The sequence below is a fragment of the Kogia breviceps genome, chromosome 10, assembly GCF_026419965.1.
Source record: "Kogia breviceps isolate mKogBre1 chromosome 10, mKogBre1 haplotype 1, whole genome shotgun sequence".
NCBI classification, from domain to species: Eukaryota; Metazoa; Chordata; class Mammalia; order Artiodactyla; family Physeteridae; genus Kogia; species Kogia breviceps.
Window position 1 is genome coordinate 7,263,464 of NC_081319.1, and position 24,243 is coordinate 7,287,706.

Consider the following 24,243-nt stretch of genomic DNA (forward strand, 5'->3'; position numbering starts at 1 on the left):
ATACATTTTCTGTTTTGGGTGGCTTTTTTGTTTTCTCTGTTTCAGAGTTCCTTTCTAAAGCAAGGTGAACGTGGGCTGGCAACGGGGCTACCACCATGCTACCCAAAAACAATACCAGGGAAAGTGACAATTTACTCACTACTAAGACCTCCTTGTTTCCAAATCCAGAGGCCAGGGCCTGTGCTCCTGCCTGTACTAACCTTGAGGAAGGGGGATCTCCTGGTCACAGAAGGTGTCAGCATGTTCTCCAGCTTCTGGGCGAGATCTTCCAGCAAGAAAAGCAGCTCAGGGGGCTGAAGCTGCACAACTTCTGTAGCCTATCACAAGAAGGAAGGAAAGAGTAATTCCCAGCATGTCCTAGCCATCTTTCTGGGGGACACATTTCATGTTTACTCTTTACAATGGGTGAAAAATCTGATCATTACCAAAAAGGGGGGAAATTCTGCCCCACCTCATATAAATGGCTGTAGTGCTCTGTCAACAAATCAAAAAGTCATGCACTTCTTAAGTAAAACAAAATTTAAAATTATTAAATGGGAATGAGGCAGTAGAGTTTTTAGAAGACACACTTTTGCTCTAGAAATAAATGCCTCCTTCCAGCTATGGACCTGTGATGCATTTCCTAAGTACCCTGGGATTAAAAAAAATGACTAATTAAAGGGAATTTTGCTTTTCTCTGTTCATTAAGTAATTCTTTCATATTTTCTTTCACCTAATGTTTTGCTACTATTAAGTCTGGGCAGGATCCTTATAACTATATTACACTACCATTAAGTAGAATGGGTCAAATACAGTCTCACTTCAAACTTTTCACTCAACATACATCTATGGACAATCTCCAAGTACAGGCTGATGTAGAAAGACTGGAAAAAAAAAAACAACCTCTTATTTTGAAGGCGCTTACATTCTTGAAAAACCTATGGTAAAAATCCATGCTATTTCTCAAAAAAAATTTTCTAACCTGGAAAAACTCTACTCTCTGGTGAAATCCCATACCAAAAGGTACCTTCTCTGTGTAAATGCCTTCTACTTCCAACTTCATTATAAATACCATTCTCTCCTCAGAGCTTCACTGGTACTTGGTTCAGACCATCAATATAGCATGTACTGCTAGTTGTCTCCTTTCTTTATTAGATTATAAGCTATCTGAAGGCAAGCATCGTGCTTATGTAATACTGAATTGCCAATATCTAGATTTACGTCAAAAACAAAAAAGGGGGCTTCCCTGGTGGCGCAGTGGTTGAGAATCTGCCTGCTAATGCAGGGGACACGGGTTCAAGCCCTGGTCTGGGAAGATCCCACATGCCGCGGAGCAACTAGGGCCATGAGCCACAACTACTGAGCCTGTGCGTCTGGAGCCTGTGCTCTGCAACAAGAGAGGCCACGATGGTGAGAGGCCCGCGCACCGTGATGAAGAGTGGCCCCCGCTTGCCACAACTAGAGAAAGCCCTTGCACAGAAATGAAGACCCAACACAGCCATAACTAAATACATAAATAAATTAAATTTAAAAAAAAAACAAAAAAAACAAAAAAGGCCTCAACAAACATCTCATGGATACTGAACAAATGTCATGAAAAAGTGAAAAGAGCATTGTGTAACTATAAATCAGAACAGTGTTGCTCCCCATAATCTAAATAGGTTATTATTAGTAATGTAAAGTAAGGATCACAACATTAGCATGACCTTTTGTAATGCCTAATGCACTACAAAACAAACTTAAGATTTATAAACATCAAGATGATGAGGATGCTTATTCATCCACATTTGCACATATAAAGACTTTGGAAGCCAGAGTCCAACTTCTCCCAGGGTCATGGTTTTCTTCTGGAAATAGGAATAGGGCTGAGGAACTTTCTGAAATAAGATTAAGTTCTGGGATCTCAGCTCTGTCACTTACTTCAGTGTGCATTTCAGTATCTAAGATGAACTTGGCCACGAGCCCACAATGCAGAATAGAGAAGACCTCAAGGTCCAGTTCTCGGAAGAAAGCGCGGTAATTCTGTAACGATACTGATGTCTTTTCTTCTTTCCCTCTGAACTCCTGGGAAGAAAGTACCAGAAACCAATAGAATAAGGCTTCTATATTAATCTAATTTTAAATGAAGATTTCAAAATGCAACTGTGCATTTATTTTATGTAAAAAGTTACAGTTCATCACATTCTTTTACCAACTTCCTTTTACCAAAGTCCCTAAATATTCCTGAAACAGATCACCTATTGTAATGTTGGGATATAGGTCACACATCAATACTCAGTTGGTTTCCACTTAGGGATGAACTATTAGACAAATCAAGGCACTACGGTGTGGTACAGAAAACTATGAGCTTAGGGGCCGGAAAGATTTGGCTTCAAGTCCTTGCTCAAGCACTTATTAACTGTGTAACTTTGCACAAGTCACCTATCCTTTCTGGATCTTAGTTTCCCCATCTATTAAATGTAAATATCAATATGAAGCTTGAGTTTTTAGGAAGATTAGAGGAGTTACACATAAATTCTCAATAAACAGTACCTAAAAAACAGAAATAATTGGGATCCATGTGGTTTAGGCAATTTCACAAACCTACCCTGTGGGTGGTACAATTACAGGAAAAGGACCTACTGTTTATTAAGTATCTGTTTTAAGAAACTGTACTAAGCATTTCATGTTATCTCAATTCATTGAGAAGTAGATAATCTGGGATCGGAAGAGGAAAGAGGCTAAAAGAAGTATATCTTGAACTACATACAAAGACAGAATTTGCTAATTGCTACAAGAGAGAATTCAAAGTACTCCTGGGGTACAAAAAAGGGAGTAATACAATCAAGAAAATAATTAGAGGGGACTTCCCTGGTGGGGCAGTGGTTAAGAATCCACCTGCCAATGCAGGGGACATGGGTTCAAGCACTGGTCCGGGAAGAATCCATATGCCGTGGAGCAGCTAAGCCCGTGTGCCGCAACTACTGAGCCTGCGCTCTAGAGCCCGCAAGCCACAACTACTGAGCCTGTGTGCCACAACTACTGAAGCCCGTGCGCCTAGAGTCCGTGCTCCGCAACAAGAGAAGCCACAGCAATGAGAAGCCCCGCACCGCAGCAAAGAGTAGCCCCCGCTCACCGCCAACTAGAGAAAGCCCGTGCGCCGCAACGAAGACCCAACGCAGCCAAAAATAAATAATAAATAAATAATTTTTTTTAAAAAAAGAAAATAATTAGAAAAACAGTGTGTGGTAGTGATAAATGTTTGGAGTCTAACCCAAACTCTGCTACTGAGAGGGTCACTCCAAGGCCTAGGAGAGTTTGTCCGCCTCTCTCTTCCCTAATCTTTCTCTCTGTAAAATGCATAGGATACTGCTGGCCCTTTGTTCATCTCACCGGGCTGTCACACACCTTCATAGCTACCAGTCATCCCAATACCTTTTCCAGCTGGCTCCTATCATATGGTGCAGGGTCGCATTCTGAATTATCCTCCTTGGAAAGTGGGTCAGGGGAGGATGTTTTGCTGTCATCTGCTTTTCGTTTCCTTCCTCCTTATGTTTCAAGAAGAGAAAAGTGACTCAAAGAATCAATAATTATGTCTACTAAATATCACTGCCTTTAAGAAACAACCTGCTGAAGACTACCTAGAGACAGGAGGTAATTTTATAACCCGGTAACCATGCCAAAGAAAGGGTTCAAGTATATAATCTCTCCAATTACTGATGCCTTGATGCACATAACCTCTAAGTCAATTCAACATGGCACATAGGGAGACACAGAATAAGAAGAAAAGAGCATACTCACCTAAATTTCCTTGTATTCTGATTTTTGCTGAAACAGCAGTACTGGTATGAGGTGTTACTTCTGAAGTTTCCAAGTCAAAGTTTGCAAGGGGAGGAACATAGTCTGGAGTGACTGAAACAAACAGCAGGAAGCTCAATGTATACCAACCATATACCATTAGACTTGAATGCTAATCACCCGATTAGCTAAAAACTAGTTTCCAGAACTACCAAGCATGGCTGACTGCCTGTAAGATGCCTTCAGGTCATCTGACGTTAATCATTTTGGCACAGTAAAATAGCCAAAGATAACTTATAGGAACAACATATTAATTGATTATAATCAATCAATGTAAAGCCATTATACCAATACAAAACATCCAAGCAGATGAGAACTAAAAATAATCTTACATTTAAAATCTAAAGATATTAGCAATATTTGGTCACACAGCAGTTTATCTTACACACTATTTAGATGAGGGCCTGAGGGACGCTCCATGTTTTTCCCAGAGAATCAAGCTAGCATGCATGCATGTATTTATTTATTATTGGCTGCGCCGAGTCTTAGTTGCAGCACACAGGATCTTCGTTGCAGCAAGCGGACCTCCTAGTTGTGTCATGCGGGCTTCTTAGTTGTGGCACGCATGTGGGATCTAGTTCCCCGACCAGGGATCAAATCCGTGCCCCCTGCATTGGGAGCAGGGAGTCCTACCCACTAGACCACCAGGGAAGTCCCAAAGCTAGCACTCTAAAATGACAAGTTTTCTTAATGGCCAGAAGGTATTAAGAGGCCTCTCAGCTGTATTCCTGGTTCATAAGGATGTTCAAGAAGGCAAAGGGCACTGGAAGTTTGGCATCCAAAGAAGCAATGTCATTTACAAAAAGCCCAACCAGTGTTTTATATCTTGTATTAAACACCAAGGTTTCCTGGAGATAACAATGGGAGGAAAATGATGTATTCTTTTTTTAAAAAAATTTTATTTATTTATTTATTTTTGGCTGTGTCGGGTCTTTGTTGCTGCACGCGGGCTTTCTCTAGTTGTGGTGAGCGGGGGCTAGTCTTCATTGAAGTGCGCAGGCTTCTCATTGCGGTGGCTTCTCTTGTTGAGGAGCATGGGCTCTAGGCGTGGGCTTCAGTAGGTGTGGCATGCAGGCTCAGCCGTTGTGGCTCGCGGGCTCTAGAACACAGGCTCAGTAGTTGTGGCGCACGGACTTAGTTGCTCTGCAGCATGTGGGATCTTCCCAGACCAGGGCTCAAACCCGTGTCCCCTGCGTTGGCAGGCGGATTCTTAACCACTGCACCATCAGGGAAGTCCGATGTACTCATTTTAAAAATTTTTTGTTGAGTAACCATTCTCTTGCCCCATGAGTTGGGGGCAGCTATCGTTGAGTCTGGCTTACAAGCTAGCTCTGCTATCTCCTCACCACTGCCCAGCAGGGCTACGATACAGGACCCTTCTCTCACCAGCCAAGTGCTTTTCCAGGAGTTGCTGCAGCTCTACAATGTGCTTTAACCGGGTGAGCACCTTCACCTTCATCTCGGGTAACATTTGCCGACAGAAGGCATTTACAACCTGTGGAAGTAAAAATTATATTCTCACACTGTGAACTGTTCAGATTTTAACCTTGTTCGTGTTATTCAGCAAGAGCAAAAAGAGTTGTTTGGTGACAGCATCTGTGAGTCTAGTGAGAAATGTCAAAGTGTTCTCAGCAAGGCGCTGTAAAGAAAAAAGCCCTGGGCCAATAGAGGAGATCTAACTTCTAATCCTGGTTCTACTTATTTCTAGTTAAGTAACAAGGTGGAACAGCACAATAATAGCTAGAAAGCACACACTTCGGTGAAACAGATCCTAGTCTGCTACTTACTAGTTGTGTGACCTTGGCCAAATCTCTAACCTTTCTGAGCTTTTATTTCTTCAGCTATAAAATTGGAATACAGTTGTATGGATTAAGTGTGAATAAAGAAACTAGCCCAGCATTTGGCACGTGTGTTTGATAAATTTTAATGACTTTGAACTCTCTGTACCTGCAATTCCGTACGTGTAAAACGAGGATAATAATACCCATCCCGCCTACATCATAATATAGTTGTCAGGATAAGAAGAGAGATTTCAAGTGAATAAACATTCTCAGAAATAATATGCATGAGAAAGGAAGTGTGATATAGATGTAAGATGTTACTATCATTTTCTGCATTTTATTTTCATTATATTTCATTAAGATTGTGCATTTCATTAAGCACAAACATATTCTTAAGGAAAGTGAAAACTATCATTCACTTGATCTCACTAAATCGAAACATTAAGTGCATACCAACGTAAGGAGGAACAGTATTTTCACAGTGGTGAAGATGAAGTTATTCCAGGCAGAAGTAGATTACCGTGAAAAGGCTTGGAGGTAGTAAAGCATGGGCAACAGTAAGTGAATTCTAAGTATTTTGATTTCGCTGCATCAGGAGGTGCATATGATTAGAGAAGGGTAGGATACAACCTCTGCAGAAATATACAGGGGTTAGTGGTTGGTGAAGAATTTTGAAGGAGCCTCGTGGAACCAAGAAAACAGTTTCCTTTCAAGAGAAACTACAGACAGTAAGTGAACTGTCCTAGTAACTCTGCTCACCTCTCGGAACCAGTTGAGAGTAAGAAATATAAGTGAACATATGAATGAACGCTCTTTAACAGACATGGACTCCAGTCTCTCTCCAGGCTCCAGGTCAGTGAGGAATATAGGACAGTCTGAAAGAGAAGAACAAACATTTCTTATCCCCTTTAGTTCAAGTCAACAGAATCTGGATGCTGCCCCTAGAGCTAGCTCTCCTTCTACTTACTTTCCCCTTGAACCAGTATTTGAAAGTGAAGCTTTGATTAGTCTCAAAAATACTTCCATATCATGCAGCATCAACAAATATAATCTAAAAGTCTCTGTGAAGTTAAAAAATTCCTTCCCACACACATATGTACCAGTCTGCCCCTTCCCTAAGTTTACCAAAAAAAGGTTACAAAGAAGAAAGGATCTGATAACTTCATTCCATACCTAATAAACCATCAATCTCCTCCAAGTCTCCATTATGTTGTCTGTCCACACAAAGTCTCAGTAACCGGAAGTAGGGAGCCAGGCACAACGGAGAAACCAATCTGGGAAGGAAAAATCCATTTCTAGACCATGGTTTATAGACACATTAGTCCATGTTTATAGGGAGCCCAACCTTATAATTAAGGAGGTTTGCCCAAAATAAATGTCTACTTTTAAGAACATATAACAAGTAATGTAATGGATGCTCAGCAAATAAATAATGAACTGAATTGGAGGAAGACAGAGGTAAGTAGACTGAAAGTCCATGTGTGAGGAGAAAGCGGAGATAAGATGGAAGGAGGGTGTTAAGAGTGGCAGAGATATGCAGTGGTTGAGAGACCGCCTGCCAACGCAGGGGACACGGGTTCATGCCCTGGTCCGGGAGGATCCCACATGCCGCGGAGCGGCTGGGCCCGTGAGCCATGGCCGCTGAGCCTGCGCGTCCGGAGCCTGTGCTCCGCAACGGGAGAGGCCACGACAGTGAGAGGCCCGCATACTGAAAAAAAAAAAAAAAAAAAAAAAGAATGGCACAGATAGACAAACATGTTCATGGGTGGGAAAAAGGAACAGAAACAAAAGCAGCCTCACAGAATATCTGTTGACTGTCATGATTCAATGCAAATCCCAAACCCCGGGTCCGGGAGAAAATAAGGAGTCTGCACCATTCTTAGTAACCCATCCATATACCACCTGTCTTGGGAGAAATCCTTTTCAATCAAGTTCTCAAGAGACTGCAAGAACTGCGGCATCCCCCACGAACATTCAAAATACCAACAGAGGTTTTACAGAAGAAAAAGTGTACTGACTTTTGGTCTGATTCCTGCAAAGTCAGTCTACCCCCATCTTGCACAAAGTCCTGCGAGAACAACAGTGGCAGAAGGTTGATGGCAATCCCATCACAGCTGTCATAGTCTTCTAGTCCGTAGAGCGCTTTCACGGGAAATGGATAGTCACTGTGGAGAGAACCCAGAATCTGATACCGCAATTCAAGGGTCGGGCAAGTCTATGGGAGAAACCACTAGAACAAACTAATCTCTGTTATGAGGAGATGTGAGAAAGAGGAGAAAGAACAAGTGGGGAATCTTATAGCAATCCTGGAGCTGGGGGTGCTGGGGTTGGGAGGAGGGAAGTTGTGGGAGTGGGCTAGACTTGGCTGAGGTCAAGACATTCTGAGGTTTGCACCAGCAATTGACAACTGACATAATTTCTTTACCAGTACAACCATGTCAGTGGGTAAACGGTACTTACCCTTCTGGAACAACACAGATGTCCACCACAAAGGCATCCTGGAAATCATTAAAGATGGTCTGCCCAGCCCATTCCTTCAGGAAGCAAACAAACAAAAAGGCTGTGTAGACCAGGGTATACGTGCTGTAAAGCCCTAAACGAACTATTAACCTTTCTAAAGCCTCTGTTTCCTCATTTCTGAAAAGAAAATAACCATAATACATACCTTATCATTCTGATGTGGAATAGACATACTACACGAAAAATGCTTAACACAGTGCTTGGCACAGAGTAGATGGTGGCTTTCAACCACATCATTAACCACATGTTCATCATCCTCATCCCTTGTTTTTATTATGTGGAGGAGGCCTCAGAGGAGAGGCCTGGGGCCGAGTGAGTCGGAACAGCCTTCCCAATTAGAATATGGGAGAGCTCACAGGAAGATCTTTTTATTTTTGCAGCACAACAGAGAGAAGGGTTTGAAGAATGTATAGTAAAGCAGCCCTCATGCTTCACTGCTTTAAGAAAAGATACTTGGACATACCAGCACTTTTGGAGCCAGCTTTCTGCCTTGGATCAGGTTGGCAAATTCATCATAATAAAGTGCAGAGGCCTGAGGAGACTGCTCACTGCAGGAATGAACCAACTGTAGCAAGGAGGTCACCTGGAGCAGTCAAAGAGAAAGAATGGTCCAGCCCTTGGGCTGCCAATGCTTCCTAATTAAACACCATTCACCCTATTAGTAGTAAGTTTTTCCCTTTCTGATTTCACTGGCAAAGATCTTATCACCACCTCTCACCTGAGCTTTTTCCTAAGCCTCCTGACCAATCCATCTCTTGAATCTCATCTCTTTTCCAATCCATCAGACACAAGAACCTGATTAATTTCTCTAAAGCGAAGCTTGGATTATGCCATTTCTATGCTAAGAAACCCTTAAGAACTACCTTTGTGTAAAAATTAAATCAAAATGTCTTGATTCACATTCAGAGCTCTGTTTTCCACCTCCGAACTAGCTTTATCTCCAACTCTCCAATTACACACTTACTTGTCCCTATGCTCCAGTCAATCTGCTACTCTCAAACATGATCCACCTTTTTTGCTCTCTAGGAATTTACAATTTAATTAGGAAGATTAGACAGATACAGAACTAAAATACAACCCAAGCCAATGGATTCTAAAGGCCAAAAGAGTGGTACAAATTACAAAAGCTATGAGTTCAGGAAAACATATTTTGAAAAAAGAAGGCTTCTTTCTGGCAAGGTGACAGTGACCAGAAGCAATTCCTCAGTTACTCATAAACATATCCAACTACACGACAAGAACTTACCTGTGTACACTGTTCACTGCTGAGGTCTCCTCTCCCTGGAGTCAAACTGGAAGATCTACTTCTAAAAACATTATTTTAGACTCATTTTTGTAATATGTTGTAACAAATGGCAATAAATTTAAGAAATGTGCCTTCCTTGGGATTGGGGTGGAGATAAAAGTGCATGAAAGCACAGATAAGTTTGTTTGTTTTTTTAAAAAATATTTATTTATTTAGCTGCACTGGGTCTTTGATGCAGCATGCGGGATCTGGTTCCCTGACCAGGGATGGAACCCAGGCCCCCTACATTGGGAGCATGGAGTCTTAACCACTGGACCACCAAGCAAGTCCCCAAGTATTTATTTAGACCACACAAAATGTGGATTAGAGCAAACGATGTTTATCTTAGATTTTTTAAAGGGTACATTAAATTAGTAAAAATCATAAGGACAAGCACTTGGCATTGTTCTAACTATTTAATGCTCTCAACAACTCTATGAAGTAAATACTATTAATATCTTTATTTCACAGATGTGAGAATACAAAGGCAAAGAGAGGTAAAGTAACTTACCCAAGATCATTCAACTAATAAATAACGGAGCCAGTATTTCACCCCAGGCAAGCAGTATGGCTCCAGAGAATGAACTTTTAACCAGTATACTATGCAGCCTCTACAGATTACTAATGCTGACTCTAAGGATGTTTCCTGAGGTCCCAGGAATTCATGACAAATCATTTCCAAGAAGCATGAACTAAATTCCAATCTTATTTTGCAAAGGTAACAACTTACCAAGCCCCAAGCTTCTGTTAGGTCTTACAATGTGGCATCAAAGTGCAAAGGGGGAAAAATCCACAGGAAGACTTTATTTATATCAAACATGGTGTTCGAGACAGGAATAACACAGCAGTGGAGAAACCTGTAGTGTCTAGTGCCCAGGACTGGAGCAGATGCAGAAGAATGCATCCCAGGAAGATCAGGGTTTCCCTTTATCAGAAACATTTCTAGAACTTAATTTCTTAGCAATCCCTAGTTTTAAACCATCAGAATGTAATGACTGTGATCACAATTCTGTAAAAATTATATGTAGTATATACAGTCAAGATTAGAAGGAACATGGGGAACTTCCCTGGTGGTCCAGTGATTAAGAATCCGCCTTCCAATGCAGGGGACGGGGTTCGATTCCTGGTTGGGGAACTAGGATCCCAAATGCTGCAGGGTAACAAAAGCCTGTGCGCTCTAGAGCCCATGCGCCACAACCAGAGAGCCCACATGCTGCAACTACTGAGCACACACACTCTGGAGCCTGTGCACCACAACCAGAGAGAGGCCCACGCGCCGCAACAAAGAGTTCACACACCGCAATGAAAGATCCCACGCGCTGCAACGAAAGATCCCATATGCTGTAACATGGAAAAGTGGCAACAAACATTTGCTCACTTCTCTTATTATGGTTTTAATGTCTTCCGTTACAATGATGTCTATACAATGTAACAATTTATTTTGTAAGACAGCAACTTAATTGACCATGAGCCACAGAAATCAGAATTTCCATGCATACCTGTCTGCCGCTATGATGCCAGCCATAGTGACAGCACCAATAATACCAATGAGCTTGTACTTGAACATGGTGCTAGAGAGCTGTTTTCGTATCACCAGGTACATGTCATCCTACAAGGAAACAATGATAAAGATGAAGATGTTGGAATGGTATAGCAAAAAAGCCTATGAATATTAGAGCCAAAAAACCTAGAATAGCAAGGGTTCTATCATTTACTAACTGTGTGGTCTTTGGTGAGTCATTTCATCTTTCTGAGTCTCAATTTTTTTCACCTATAAAATGGGAAAGGTTTTTCAAGGATCAGAGACAAATTACGAAAAATTCCAAGAACAGGGCCCAACATATGGTGGACATTCAATAATAGCAGCTATTATTGTTACCGTTGTGATAGTTGCTTGATATAGATAATGTGAATTATCATAATGTTGTTAGCTGATCAGGCAGAAGTAATCAAACAGAAAAAAATACTTAGGAATAAATTTAACCAAGGAGGCAAAAGACTTACACATTAAAAACTGCATAACATTGCTGAAAGAAATTAAAGACCTAAATAAATGGAAAGATATCCCATGTTCATGGAATATAAGACTGAACCTTGTTAAGATGATAATATGCTCATTCAATGTAATCCTTATTAAAATACCAATGGCATTTTTTACAGAAATAGAAAAACCCATACTAAAATTCATATGGAATTTCAAGGGACCCCAAATAGCCAAAACTATCTCGAGGGACTTCCCTGGTGGTGCAGTGGTTAAGAATCCACCTGCCAAGGCAGGGGAAACGGGTTTGATCCCTGGTCTGGGAAGATCCCACATGCCATGGAGCAACTAAGCCCATGCACCACAACTACTGAGCCTGTGCTCTGGAGCCTGCAAGCCACAACTACTGAAGCCTGCACACCTAGAGCCACAGTAAGAGAAGCCACCACAATGAGAAGCCCATACACCACAACGAAGAGTAGCCCCCGCTTGCTGCAACTACAGAAAGCTTGCACGCAGCAACGAAGACCCAACGCAGCCAAAAAATAAATTAAAAAAAAAACCAAAACACAAAGTTGAAAAAGAACAAATTTGGAGGGCTCACACTTCCCAATTTCAAAAGTACTACAAAGTTATAGTAATCAAAAGAGTGTGCTACCAGCATAAGGACACACATTTAGACCAACAGATAGAACAGATCCTAGAAATAAACCCTCACACATATGGTCAATTGACTGTCCACAAAAGTGCCCAGACCACTCAATGGAAAAAGAGTCTTTTCAACAAAAGGTACTAGAAAAAACTGGATATCCACACACACAAAAATGAAGTTGAGGGACTTCCCTGGTAGTCCGGTGGGTAAGAGTCTGCGTTCCCAATGCAGGGAGCCCAGGTTCGATCCCTGGTCAGGGAACTGGATCCCACATGCATGCCACAACTAGGAGTTTGTATGCCGAAACTAAGAGTCCTCATGCTGCAACTAAGAAGTCTACATGCCACAACTAAGGATCCTGCATGCCACGATGAGGATCCCGTGTGCCGCCACTAAGACCCGACACAACCAAAACATATAAGTTAATTAATTAATTAAATAAAAACTGGTTTGTTTAAAAAAAAATGAAATTGAACCCTTACCTTATACCATATTTAAAAATTAACTCAAAGTGAACCAATGATTTAAATTTAAGAGCTAAAACTAAAACTCTGAGAAGAAATCATAGGGGAGATTTTTCATGACTTCAAATTTGGCAATTTTTTAAAAGTATGACACCAAAAGCACCAGTAACAAAAGAAAAAAAAATAGACTGGTTGGACTTCATCAAAACTACATCAAAGAACACTATCAAGACTAAAAGACAATCCACAGAACGGGAGGAAAAAATTTGCAAATCATGTATCTGATAAGGGATTTATATCCAAGAACTCCTATAGGTCAACAACAAAAAATAATCCATTTAAAAAGTGAGCAAAGGACTTGAATAGACTTTTTCCAAAGAAGATATACAAGGACCAATAAGCACACAACAAGATGTTCAACATCATTAGTCATCTGGGAAATGAAAATCAAAAACACAATGATACCACTTTTCAAACGGTAGGATGGTTAAACATAAAAAATAGAAAATAAGCGTTGGTGAGGATGTGGAAAAATTGGAACCCTCTACTGTTCATGGAAATGTAAAATGGTGCACTCACTGTGGAAAACAGTTAGGTGGTTCCTCAAAATGTTAAACACAGAATCATCACATGACTCAGAAATTCCACTCCTAGATATGTACCCAAGAGAACTGAAAACAGGGACTCAAAGAGATACCTGTACATCAATGTTCATAGAAGCATTATTCAAAACAGCCAAAAGATGGAAAAAAGCCAATATCCATCAATGGGTGAATGGATAAACTAATTGCAGTCTATACATACAATGGAACACTGTCAGCCATAAAAAGGAATAAAGTCCTGAGATATCCTACAACATGGAGGAACCGTGAACACATTATGCTAAGTGAAATAAGCCAGACACAAAAGGATAAATATTGTACGACTCTATTTAAATGAAGTACCTAGACGAAGCAAATTCATAGAAGTCTATGAGAGGTTACCAGGGTGTAGAGAAAGGGAATGGGGAGTTATTGCTTAATGGGGACAGAGTTTCTGTTCGGGATGATGAAAAAGTTCTGGAGATGGACAGTGGTGGTGGGTTGCCCAACACTGTCAAAGTACTTAATGTCACTGAGTTGTACACTTAAAATTGGTTAAAATAGTAGAATTTATCTTACGTATATTTTACCACAATTAAAAAATAAAATAGAGCTTCCCTGGTGGCACAGTGGATAAGAATCCACCTGCCAAGGCAGGGGACATGGGTTTGATCCCTGGTCCGGGAAGATCCCACATGCCGTGGAGCAACTAAGCCCGTGTGCCACAACTACTGAGCCCATGTGCCACAACTAATGAAGCCCGTGCGCCTAGAGCCCACGCTCCACAAGAGAAGCCACTGCCCTGAGAAGCCAGCGCACTGCAACAAAGAGTAGCCCCCGCTTGCCACAACTAGAGAAAGCCTGCACACAGCAACGAAGACCCAACACAGCCATAAATAAATAAATTAAAATAAAATAAAATAATGATGTAGCTCTATTATTACTGACATGAAGAAATCATCAAACTGTACTGCTAAATGAAACAAGCAAGACACAGAACAAGAGGGTAAGGTGTGGAATATAGTTATACAAGTAAATACAAATTTGTTAATTCTCAGAACATCTCAGAAAGCCATAAGCTAATAACAGCGATTGCCTTTAGAGAACCAGATGCCTAGAGGACTGAGAGAGAGGAGACATCTTTCACTACCTTTCTATACCTTTTGAATTTTGTACCATGCATGTATATTACCCAGCCAATTAATTTTAGTTAAAAAAAGAAGTGCTGGTTGTTCAAAGTCACAGGCCAGTATGGATTACTTCCACAAGGTGGTGCTAAAGATACAAAAGAGCTATGAGTTATGCTACCAACCTAATCTTTAGTTCCTTTGCCTGACTTTTTCAGTGAATGATGCCCACAAATGACAGCAGGCCCAGACGGAGTTCACATTAGATGGAGATGTCCCTTAGGGAACAAGGGAATTCCCTGTGTCCCCGTGGCACTCAGTACAGTACCTGAGTGGCTTTTCTTACTCAGTTTCATAATTAGCTGATTACAGACTCATTTTCACCCTAACAGACTAAGCTCCTTGAGGGCAGAAGGTCTAATATATACCTATCATCTCAGTGCTTGGCACACAGTAGACACCTAATGTTTGTAGTAAGGAAAGAATAAACAAATGCTAGGACTACAGCTATGTACTCTATTTCCACCACTACACAGGCTGCAATAATTTTGTTCAGCAAATTTCAATTGAAGAGGTTTAAAAGATTCTTTATCAACACACTGCCTCTTACCTGGATGTGACTGCTGGCTTCATGCTGTTTGCTAAATGCCAGTGTGCTGAGAATATAGAAGAGTTTTCGTATCTGCTGGGGTGACATATTATCCAGATAGTCTAGAATGCCCTGGGGGAAAGAAATGCCAATGATGAGATCAGCAAGTAACGTTTTTTTCCTTTAAATAAAAAAATTAAAATCCTCATAAGAGGCACACACAGACAGCCAGGCATCTGTTCCACAAAAGCTCCAGTTCTCTAAAACTATGCTCAGAGCCCAAAGGGTTGATGTTCTGCTTAGTCATGCTAACATATCTCCTCCTAGCTCCCCCTATTCTTTTTCTCCATACTTCCCGTTTTCTTAGTGAAAACAATATTCTGCCAAAAGTTATGTCTCAGACCTTACTTCTCAGCTTCTACTCCATGAATTACTTATACATCCTCTACAGATATGGAAAGAGTCACAGCGGAACTACTTACTTTTAGACCTTGGGCAAAGCCTCAGTTTTCTCATCTGTAAAATGGGGATAACAGGGCCTACATAGTTATCTTTCAAAGCTCAGACTTGATTATGTCAAACCCTCATTAAAAACCTGTAACAAGGGACTTCCCTGGTGGGACAGTGCTTAAGAATTTGCCTGCCAATGCAGGGGACATGGGTTCGATCCCTGGTCCGGGAGATCCCACATGCCGCAGAGCAACTAAGCCCGTGTGCCACAAATACTGAGCCTGTGCTCTAGAGCCCACGAGCCACAACTACCGAAGCCCGCACGCCTAGAGCCCGTGCTCCGCAACAGGAGAAGCCACCACAATGAGAAACCCACACAGCAATGAAAAGTAGAGAAACCCCACGTGTAGCAACGAAGACCCAACGCACTAAAAATAAATTTAAAAAAAACAAACAAAAAAACGAACTTGTAACAAGCTCCCTCTTGTCCATAAAATAAAGTTGCAACTCTTTAGCATAGTATTTAAGATCCTTCATAATCTGGCCCTGTCCTATGTCCTCACCTCCCACCACCGCTCACCTTATCCTATCCGCCAACCATGTTAATCTACCTGTCATCCCTCAGGCACACCATGGACGTGGGTGGTGCCAATTTGCTTCTGTTCAAACTGTTCTCTGCCTAGATGTACTTCCCTTACTTTTTCTTGTCAAATCTCTATCCTTCAAGAATCACTCCAAAGTTATCTCTTCTTTGAAGAGTTCTCCAGTTAATTATTCCTGCTCTGGTATATCTATAGCACGTTATTAGAGAATTCATCACGTATTCATAGTGACTTACTTATGTGCCTTACTTTCTATCATCAAAGGCAAAGACTAACTTTTATATCCACAGCACCCAGAATAGAACCTGGCACATGGTTAGGTAAAAACAAGTATTCACTGAATGAATTAATACATAGATAGATGAGTTATTTTTTCTATTATTTGCCCCATCACCCTCACCTCCATATCACCTGCTTCTACCAATTACACTGCTCAATATCTAGAGTACCAAAAAAATTGCTGTTAACTAACAGATATCAGGCACCTCTCAAATATATGCAAGAAAGAAAAATGATTCAGTGTGTCAATGGTAGGACTAGATACCTTCACAAAGACAGCATTCAGCCTCATAGCAGATGGGTTTAGAACTATCAACTCTAGGAGGACATCCAACGCAGTATCAACTTCAGCTTCGTTGCCACTGAAGACATGGGTCACTAGGGCACCAATCACTTCCTATACAGAGACGAGTCAACAGTACAGTGTGAAGCTAAAATATGGTATGGTCATCTAAAAGAAGTTCATGCCAGAGGCCATTCCAATCTCAACTTGGTTAAAATCCCAACCCACCCAATCCCATCGTCTAATTTTATTAACTAGTTTTCATTAACGTTAGATTCAGGAGATTTAGGATTATGTCATTCTAACAACACTACCATCCAGTCTTCATTTATTTCCCATAATTTACCAGTGAGCACTGTCTAAACCCTCCTGATTTTGCTCCCTGGTGTAGTCTTTTTCTTTTTCTCATATGGGTTAAATATTACCCATTAAGTTCTGGCTGTACTTAATCTATTGAAATTTACTGAAAAGGTGGCACTCAAGGAGCTAAAGGTTTTTACAAGTTAGACTTGTATGTTTCAAGTAAACATGGGTCATGATGTTGTCTCTAAGACATTAAGATGATTTCCCCCAAATGTTTCAGATGTCATTCTCCCTTTCCTTTATACTGCTGCTCCACACTGAGTCACATGGCTTTCTCAAGTGCAGCAGCTACCTCATACCAGCTGAGTCTATAGCTCTGTTTTAAATTTTAAAAATTTTGTCTTTATTTTTAAAAGTTCCATTCAAATGTGCTTTATTGTTGTTCATAAAGGTATAGCATACATATACAATACAAAATAAGATACTTTGTTCTTTGTTTTCATAATCACTTTCCATAAGTACAGCCCTCCCTGACTGGATATGTGCTACTAAATTTGGTGTCTCCTGTTCATGGGAACAGTGTTAGGCACTCAGGCACTTCTCCTTCATTTCTTTTCCACCACACTTTTTTCTAGAGAACAACTCCAGGATCAATTGGCAATTGATTATTTAGAGCTAAGTTTAAAACTGCCATTACTGTACTGTGAAAATTGCACGATAAAACCCAGCCCTTTAAGCCAATGTTTGTTTGAAGCAGACTGGAGCTGGACCTTATTTTAGACTCAGACAATTTTGAAGCTCAAAACACAGAGTTAGATCCTCAAGTCCAATCTCATTTTGAGACTAGGACAAGAACTAAGTTTTCCCAACTCCCAGTTCAGAGTTCTTTCTCCTTCAATGCCTTCCAAACAAGAATAAATAAAAACATCAGATCACATGCAAGTCACTTGGAATTGCATTTCTTTCCTTTTCCCTGTTCCCTCCTTCCCAAAATAAATAATTCAACATACCTGCTGGCAGTAAGTGTCAAAAAAGTTAAATGCATATTTGTATAGGAGACTGCCGAACAAAATTATGCTCTGGTCTAGGGAGTGCAACAAACTCTGCGCCAGTGACAAAAGAGATGGACAAACATCCTTAAGAACCTTGAGGAGGGAAGAGTGGAGAGAAATGAAGCTGTAGGAGAAACTTAGTTATCATAGCATCTAGAGTTGCTATTGCTAACCATATTAAGATGTCAGAGTTCTCCCCAATTCTCATTTTAACTTAAGGAACCTTAATCTTTGTTTTACTCAGAATAATCCTTCACCATTCTGAGTTTCTCAGGATCAGTGAGCTTCAACATACAGATAAGAATTGACCTGTAAGCTCAAGGAAGTTAAACCACAAGTCTAATAGCTGGTAATCTATTCCTGTCTGCCCAGTTTGGAACTAGAATCCAGATATTCTAAATCCCAATTTCCTCACTTAATCATACTGCCTCCCTGGGGATATAGCAGGTCTCCTCTGCCTTGGTAACGATTTGAAATCAGTCTATGAGGTTCAGTGCTAATTAAACTGATTTCTTTTAAAGAACTTCAAGAGGAGAACTGATCATGTCCTACCAAGAAGGTAGTAGGTGGACATTAATGGAATCAGAATAAATAATCAGTTATTAAATCCAGTTTCTTTACTGATATCATTACAATTTAAAACAAAAATCTTCAATTAAGCACTGAAATGGGTATAATGCTTTACTGAGGAAAATGTAATAAAAAATTATATATGGTTTCTGCCCTATGCAAAATTATAGCCCAAAACATGTATCACAGCAGAAATAAGCACAGAAAGAACTGTAAGATAAAATAATATAAATTTTAAATCCATTCCTAAATATAAAGTCTATGTATGTATGTATGTACGTATTTATGGCTGCATTGGGTCTTTGTTGCTGCGCACAGGCTTTCTCTCGTTGCAGTGAGCGGAGACTACTCTTTGATGTGGTGCACAGGTTTCTCATTGTGGTGGCTTCTCTTGTTGTGGAGCTCGGGCTCTAGGCCCGAGGGCTTCAGTAGCTGTGGCTTGCTGGTTCTAGAGCACAGGCTCCGTAGTTGTGGCGCATGGGCTTAGGTGCTCCGCGGCATGTGGGATCTTCCCAGACCAGGGCTCGAACCCACGTCCCCTGCATTGGCAAGTGGATCCTTAACCACTGTACCACCAGGGAAGCCCATAAATATAAAGTCTTAAGGTGCAGCTACATATTCTCATTAGTTCCTAAGTCAGGTCCTAAACCTCTGGTTCACCCAGTTTTCTAAGAAGGTATATACACTATTAATATCCTGAATATTCACCTGGAAAACACCATTCCTAGATTATAAAATTCCAGTTCAAATGGTTTCTATTTCAACAGGAGTGATCATCTCAGGGTCATAATGTTGAATGGCTAAATAGTGATGGTTCAATAGATAAAAAATTACGTCTCTATTAGCATTCCTCTGATCCTGTTATACTCAGGGGTTTTTAGAAACTACTTAAAACGGGATACAGAAGGCAAGTTTATCAAAGTTGCAGATCATAGAGAGCCAGACAATTAAAATGATTAACATAAAATTAAGATTCAAACGTCTCAATGGGCTTGAACAATGGGCTGAAACTAAGATGACATTTTATAAGGGAGCTGTAAAGTTTTCTATTCTAGGTTAAAAATAAAGTTATATAAGTATGTTATTAGAAGACCTGAATTGCAATATTTCCTATTTGGGGTTTGAGTCTAGTAAGTTCAACATAAACCAATTTTGTGACTTTTCGGCTAAAAAGATGAAAACCGATCTTAGTTTGATTTGATTAACATCATAATGTCTCAATCAAGGTAAATAATAATCCTACTATGTTTTGAAATATACTGAGCTCCCTGCCAAACATCTACACCCAGCAAAGCTGGTGGTGTCATGATTCCCACACTGGGTAGGAAAGGTTAAAACGACCTCTCTAAAATTTTAAGACTAATGCTGTCTGATTCTCTGACACTTACCAAGTAATGAATATAGAATGTACCCTGTAGCAGCTGTTCTTCAAAGCAGCCTGATCGAATCTTATTTCTTAGCACCCTCTCAATGTACTTCTTTGCCTGAGTGTTGGTGCTATAGATGACGAAAAGCATTGCCAGGTCAAGAATCTGTTGTCAATAAATATGCAACATGAAAACAGTTTAATAAATCAGTACATTTACTACAACAAAACAGCAGCTCTCAAATTTTTCCCATTAAAACGAAGAATACTCATTTGCTCAACATACTCTCATGGGAGTACATATGTTTTCACCCAGAAATATTTTTCAGAGAAATAAAGTGCCACAACTATTAACCACTGGTACCTTTTAAAAAAATATTGGAATACAAGCAAAAGTAGTATTATTACAGAAATAACTTTGAATAGCTTCACATTATGGAAAAAAAGATTAAGTCACTTGCCAACTTCAGTATAAATTTTCATTAATATTAGGAAAATTACTTTTTGAAAAGTTGGAGAGTCTGTAAATGTCTGTCAATATGAAAAAGGTTATATAAATTATGATGGTCATTTTCAGCACATTATATGGCCATTAAAAATGAGATAGGGGGGCTTCCCTGGTGGCGCAGTGGTTGAGAGTCCGCCTGCGGATGCAGGGGACGCGGGTTCGTGCCCCGGTCTGGGAGGACCCCACGTGCCGCGGAGCGGCTGGGCCCGTGAGCCATGGCCGCTGGGCCTGCGCGTCCGGAGCCTGTGCCCCGCAAAGGGAGAGGCCACAGCAGTGAGAGGCCCACGTAATGCAAAAAAAAAAAAAAAAAAAAAAAAAAAAAAAAAAATGAGATAGGGGACTTCCCTCGTGGCGCAGTGGTTAAGAATCAGCCTGCCAATGCAGGTGACACAGGTTTAAGCCCTGGTCTGGGAAGATCCCACATGCCGCAGAGCAACTAAGCCCGTGTACCACAACCACTGAAGCCTGCACCTAGAACCTATGCTCCGCAACAAGAGAAGCCACCGCCATGAGAAGCCCATGCACCACAACAAAGACGCATCACAGGCAAAAAAAAATAAATTTATTTATTTATTTAAAAAAAAGAGAGAGAGAGACACACAGGCTAGAGACTTCCCTGGCGGTCCAGTGGTTAAGACTCCATGCTTCCAATGCAGAGGGTGCGGGTTTGACCCCTGGTAAGGAAACAGATCTCACGTGCCATGTGGTGCGCCCCCCAAAAATATTTGTTTTAATTAAAAAATTAAAAAATATTTTTAAAAATTAGATAGGCTATATATATACATATATATATATTTCTTTGCAGTACGCGGGCCTCTCACTGTTGTGGCCTCTCCTGTTGCGGAGCACAGGCTCCGGACGTGCAGACTCAGCGGCCATGGCTCACGGGCCCAGCCGCTCCGCGGCATGTGGGATCTTCCCGGACCGGGGCACGAACCCGTGTCCCCTGCATGGGCAGGCAGACTCTCAACCACTGCGCCACCAGGGAAGCCCAGGCTATATTTTTTGACAAAGACATTCACAACATACTGTGAAGCAAAAGAAAGCAACCTGCAATAATCACAGTAATTCTATTTTTGTAAAAACAATATACAAGTACAAATACATATAAGAGTGAGAGTGCCTGCACTTGCACACACATACAACTTGTATATGAATAGGAAAAAATCTGGAAGAATGATTGATTATCCATGAAGAGTGGCACAAAGAGTGGAGGTAAATTTTATTTCATATATAGTTAGATTACTTGTGGGTTTTTTTTTTTCTCCCCAATTAGCTTGTATTACCTGTTTTTTTTTAAAATAGAAGAGGGACTTCCCTCGTGGTCCAGTGGTTAAGAATCTGCCATCCAATGCAGGGGATGCAGGTTCGATCTGAGGTCGGGGAACTAAGATCCCATATGCCACAGGGCAACTAAGCCCACATGCCACCAAGTACTGAGCCCAATGCGCTCTAGAGCCCGTGTGCCACAACTACTGAGCTTGCACACCACAACTAGAGAGCCCAAGTGCTGCAACTACTGAGCCTGTGTGCCAAAACTACAGAGAAGACTGCACGACGCAACAAAAGATCCCGCATGCTGCAACTAAGACCCAACATGGCCAAAAAATTAATAGTTACAGCTGCCAAGTAACAGAAAAATATTTTTTTAAAAAGAGAGAGAGAGGGACAGAGAAGTTAAAAAGTCAAGCAGGACAAAAAAGAAAAACACAAATCACTTGGAACTCACACAACTCAAAAGCAAAACAACAAACAATCCAATTAAAAGATGGACAGGGAATCTGAATAGAAATTTTTCCAAAGAAGACATACAGACAGCCAACCTCCATGTAATGATGTTCAACATCACTAATCATCAGGAAATGCAAATCAAAACCACAATGAGATACCACTTCGCACCTGTTAGAACGGCTATCATCAAAAGGACAGAAAATAACATATGCTGGCAAGGATGTAGAGAAGACGGAACCCTTGTGCACTGTTGGGAGAAATGTAAATTGATGCAACCACTATGGAAAACAGTATGGTGGTTCCTCAAAAAAAATAAAAATAGAACTACTATAGATCCAGCAATTCCAATTCTGGCAACGTATCTGAAGAAAACAAAAAACACTAATTCGCAAAGATATCTGCACCCCAGGTTTGTTAGAGCATTATTTACAACAGCCAAGACATGGAAACAACCCAAGTGTCCATTGATGGAATGGATAAAGAAAATGTGATATAAACACACACACCCTCTCGAGAATATTATTCAACCATAAAAAAGAACGAATCTTGCTATTGGCAACAACATGGATGAACCCTGAAGGCATTATGCTACGTGAAATAAGTCAGACAGAGAAAGACAAATAGTGTATGATTTTAATTATATGTGGAATCTAAAAAATAAAACAAACAAAAATGAACTCACAGAGAACAGATTGGTGGTTGCCAGAGGTAGGGGTAGGGAGTTGGTAGGGAGTTGGTAAAGGGGGCCAAAAGGTACAAATTTCAGTTATAAAATAAATAAGCCATGGGGGTGTAATGTACAGCATGGTGAATAAAGTTAATAATACTGTATTGCACATTTGAAAGTTACTAAGAGAGTAGACCTTAAAAGTTCTCATCCCAAGTAAAAAAAACGGTAGCTATGTACGGTGATGGACATTAACAACTTATTGTGGTAATCATTTTGCAATATATACAAGTAACAGATCATTTCATTGTACACCTGAAACTAACATAAAATGTCAATTATATCTCAAGTAATGAGAAAAGATATTTTAATAAATGTTAGATGTTCTAATTAATAAAAGCAAAAACAATAAATTACTTGAGACAGCCCTCCACTGAAGGCCCAACTCAGACACCAAAACTCTGACAGATTATAGCAGAACAGAATACAGTTATTAAAAATGACAATAAAAAGGACTGCCCTGGTGGTCCAGTGGTTAAGACTCCATGCTCCCAATCCGGGGGCATGGGTTCAATCCCTGGTTGGGGAAGATCCTACATGTGGCGTGGCGCGGCCGAAAAAAAAAAAAAGACAATAAATACAATGTAGAAGCATGCAAAATGTTTATGACACAATGTGAAGAGAAAAAAAATCAGGAAACAAAATTATATTTATACAATGATCAGAAATCTGTAAAAATAGCTACGCAGGAGAGGTCAAGGGTTATGCAATAATAACACCGTTGTCTTGGATATTTCGATTCCCTACCCACCCCCAACCTGGCAACCACAAAAAATTATTGAGTTTTTCATTGTTTTATTCAGTATCACGGCAGCTTTTAAAATAGTCATCCAACAACTGGATAATCCAACGAACAAAACTCTACAAGAGATTCCAACTAACGAAAATCCTTAAAGGGAACCAATCAGTACACAAGAAATTCAATCATCTGTCTTCTTGACTGAAGAAAGTATCTCCAGATTTAAGACAGATTCAGTACCACTGCCCTGAGAGTAGATGGGACAATTTGATTCAGTTCTGTCAGGTAAAGGAAAGTGAAACATGAAATGCCACTATCTTGACAATTCCATGTGGTGGGAGGAAGGGCAATCAGACACAGACAGAGGGGCCTGAATACCGAACTCATGACCCAGGCAACTCTAGTCCTCACCTCCTCATGGGAGGGGGACTCAGCTTCTTTGACTGCAACTCACTATGCCTCTTTGGAATGTTACTATTTCCACTTATGGATATCTTATTTCATTTTATTGTCAGAATAAAGACCATCTGGCAAGTCACCCCTTCAGATCATCTTCCTCAGGCAGCTAATGTTTACTAGAGCAGTTACAAAAGTCACAAAAGGGATGACTGGAAGGAACCAGAGAAAACAGCAGGAAGGAAAGCCAGCCAATATCACTAATTTTACATCTGCAATACTTAAAATTCATAGTACATGAACATTACCTTGTGTTCCGACACTGAAGTGGTGTTTTCAATTGCCTGGAAAAACAAGGGTTACAAAAATCTTACAACATATAAGAACACTTTTCGCCTTATTCTTCCAGCATTCAGCATGGTTCTCTTATCTGAGAACCAA

General features: G+C 40.5%; 1 protein-coding gene across 12 annotated transcripts in view; it reads right to left on the reverse strand.

Annotated features, from left to right (window-relative positions):
* The window catches only part of FANCD2 (FA complementation group D2), a 56,966-nt gene that overhangs the window by 16,632 nt on the left and 16,091 nt on the right, over positions 1-24,243 (reverse strand). For 9 of the 12 annotated variants that reach the window (XM_067043461.1, XM_059077629.2, XM_059077631.2 and 6 more), the window contains 17 exons: positions 24,111-24,146; positions 19,724-19,867; positions 17,724-17,858; positions 16,393-16,524; positions 14,818-14,928; positions 10,902-11,011; positions 9,364-9,424; positions 8,581-8,700; positions 8,058-8,131; positions 7,616-7,762; positions 6,771-6,871; positions 6,357-6,472; positions 5,203-5,311; positions 3,760-3,870; positions 3,394-3,506; positions 1,900-2,043; positions 201-317 (listed from right to left, as the gene is read on the reverse strand). In XM_067043461.1, coding sequence (XP_066899562.1) covers positions 201-317; positions 1,900-2,043; positions 3,394-3,506; positions 3,760-3,870; positions 5,203-5,311; positions 6,357-6,472; positions 6,771-6,871; positions 7,616-7,762; positions 8,058-8,131; positions 8,581-8,700; positions 9,364-9,424; positions 10,902-11,011; positions 14,818-14,928; positions 16,393-16,524; positions 17,724-17,858; positions 19,724-19,867; positions 24,111-24,146 — 1,881 coding nt within the window. The remainder of the gene's footprint in view (positions 1-200; positions 318-1,899; positions 2,044-3,393; positions 3,507-3,759; positions 3,871-5,202; positions 5,312-6,356; positions 6,473-6,770; positions 6,872-7,615; positions 7,763-8,057; positions 8,132-8,580; positions 8,701-9,363; positions 9,425-10,901; positions 11,012-14,817; positions 14,929-16,392; positions 16,525-17,723; positions 17,859-19,723; positions 19,868-24,110; positions 24,147-24,243) is intronic. The other 3 variants (XM_067043462.1, XM_067043463.1, XM_067043467.1) reach the window with 1 other exon arrangement.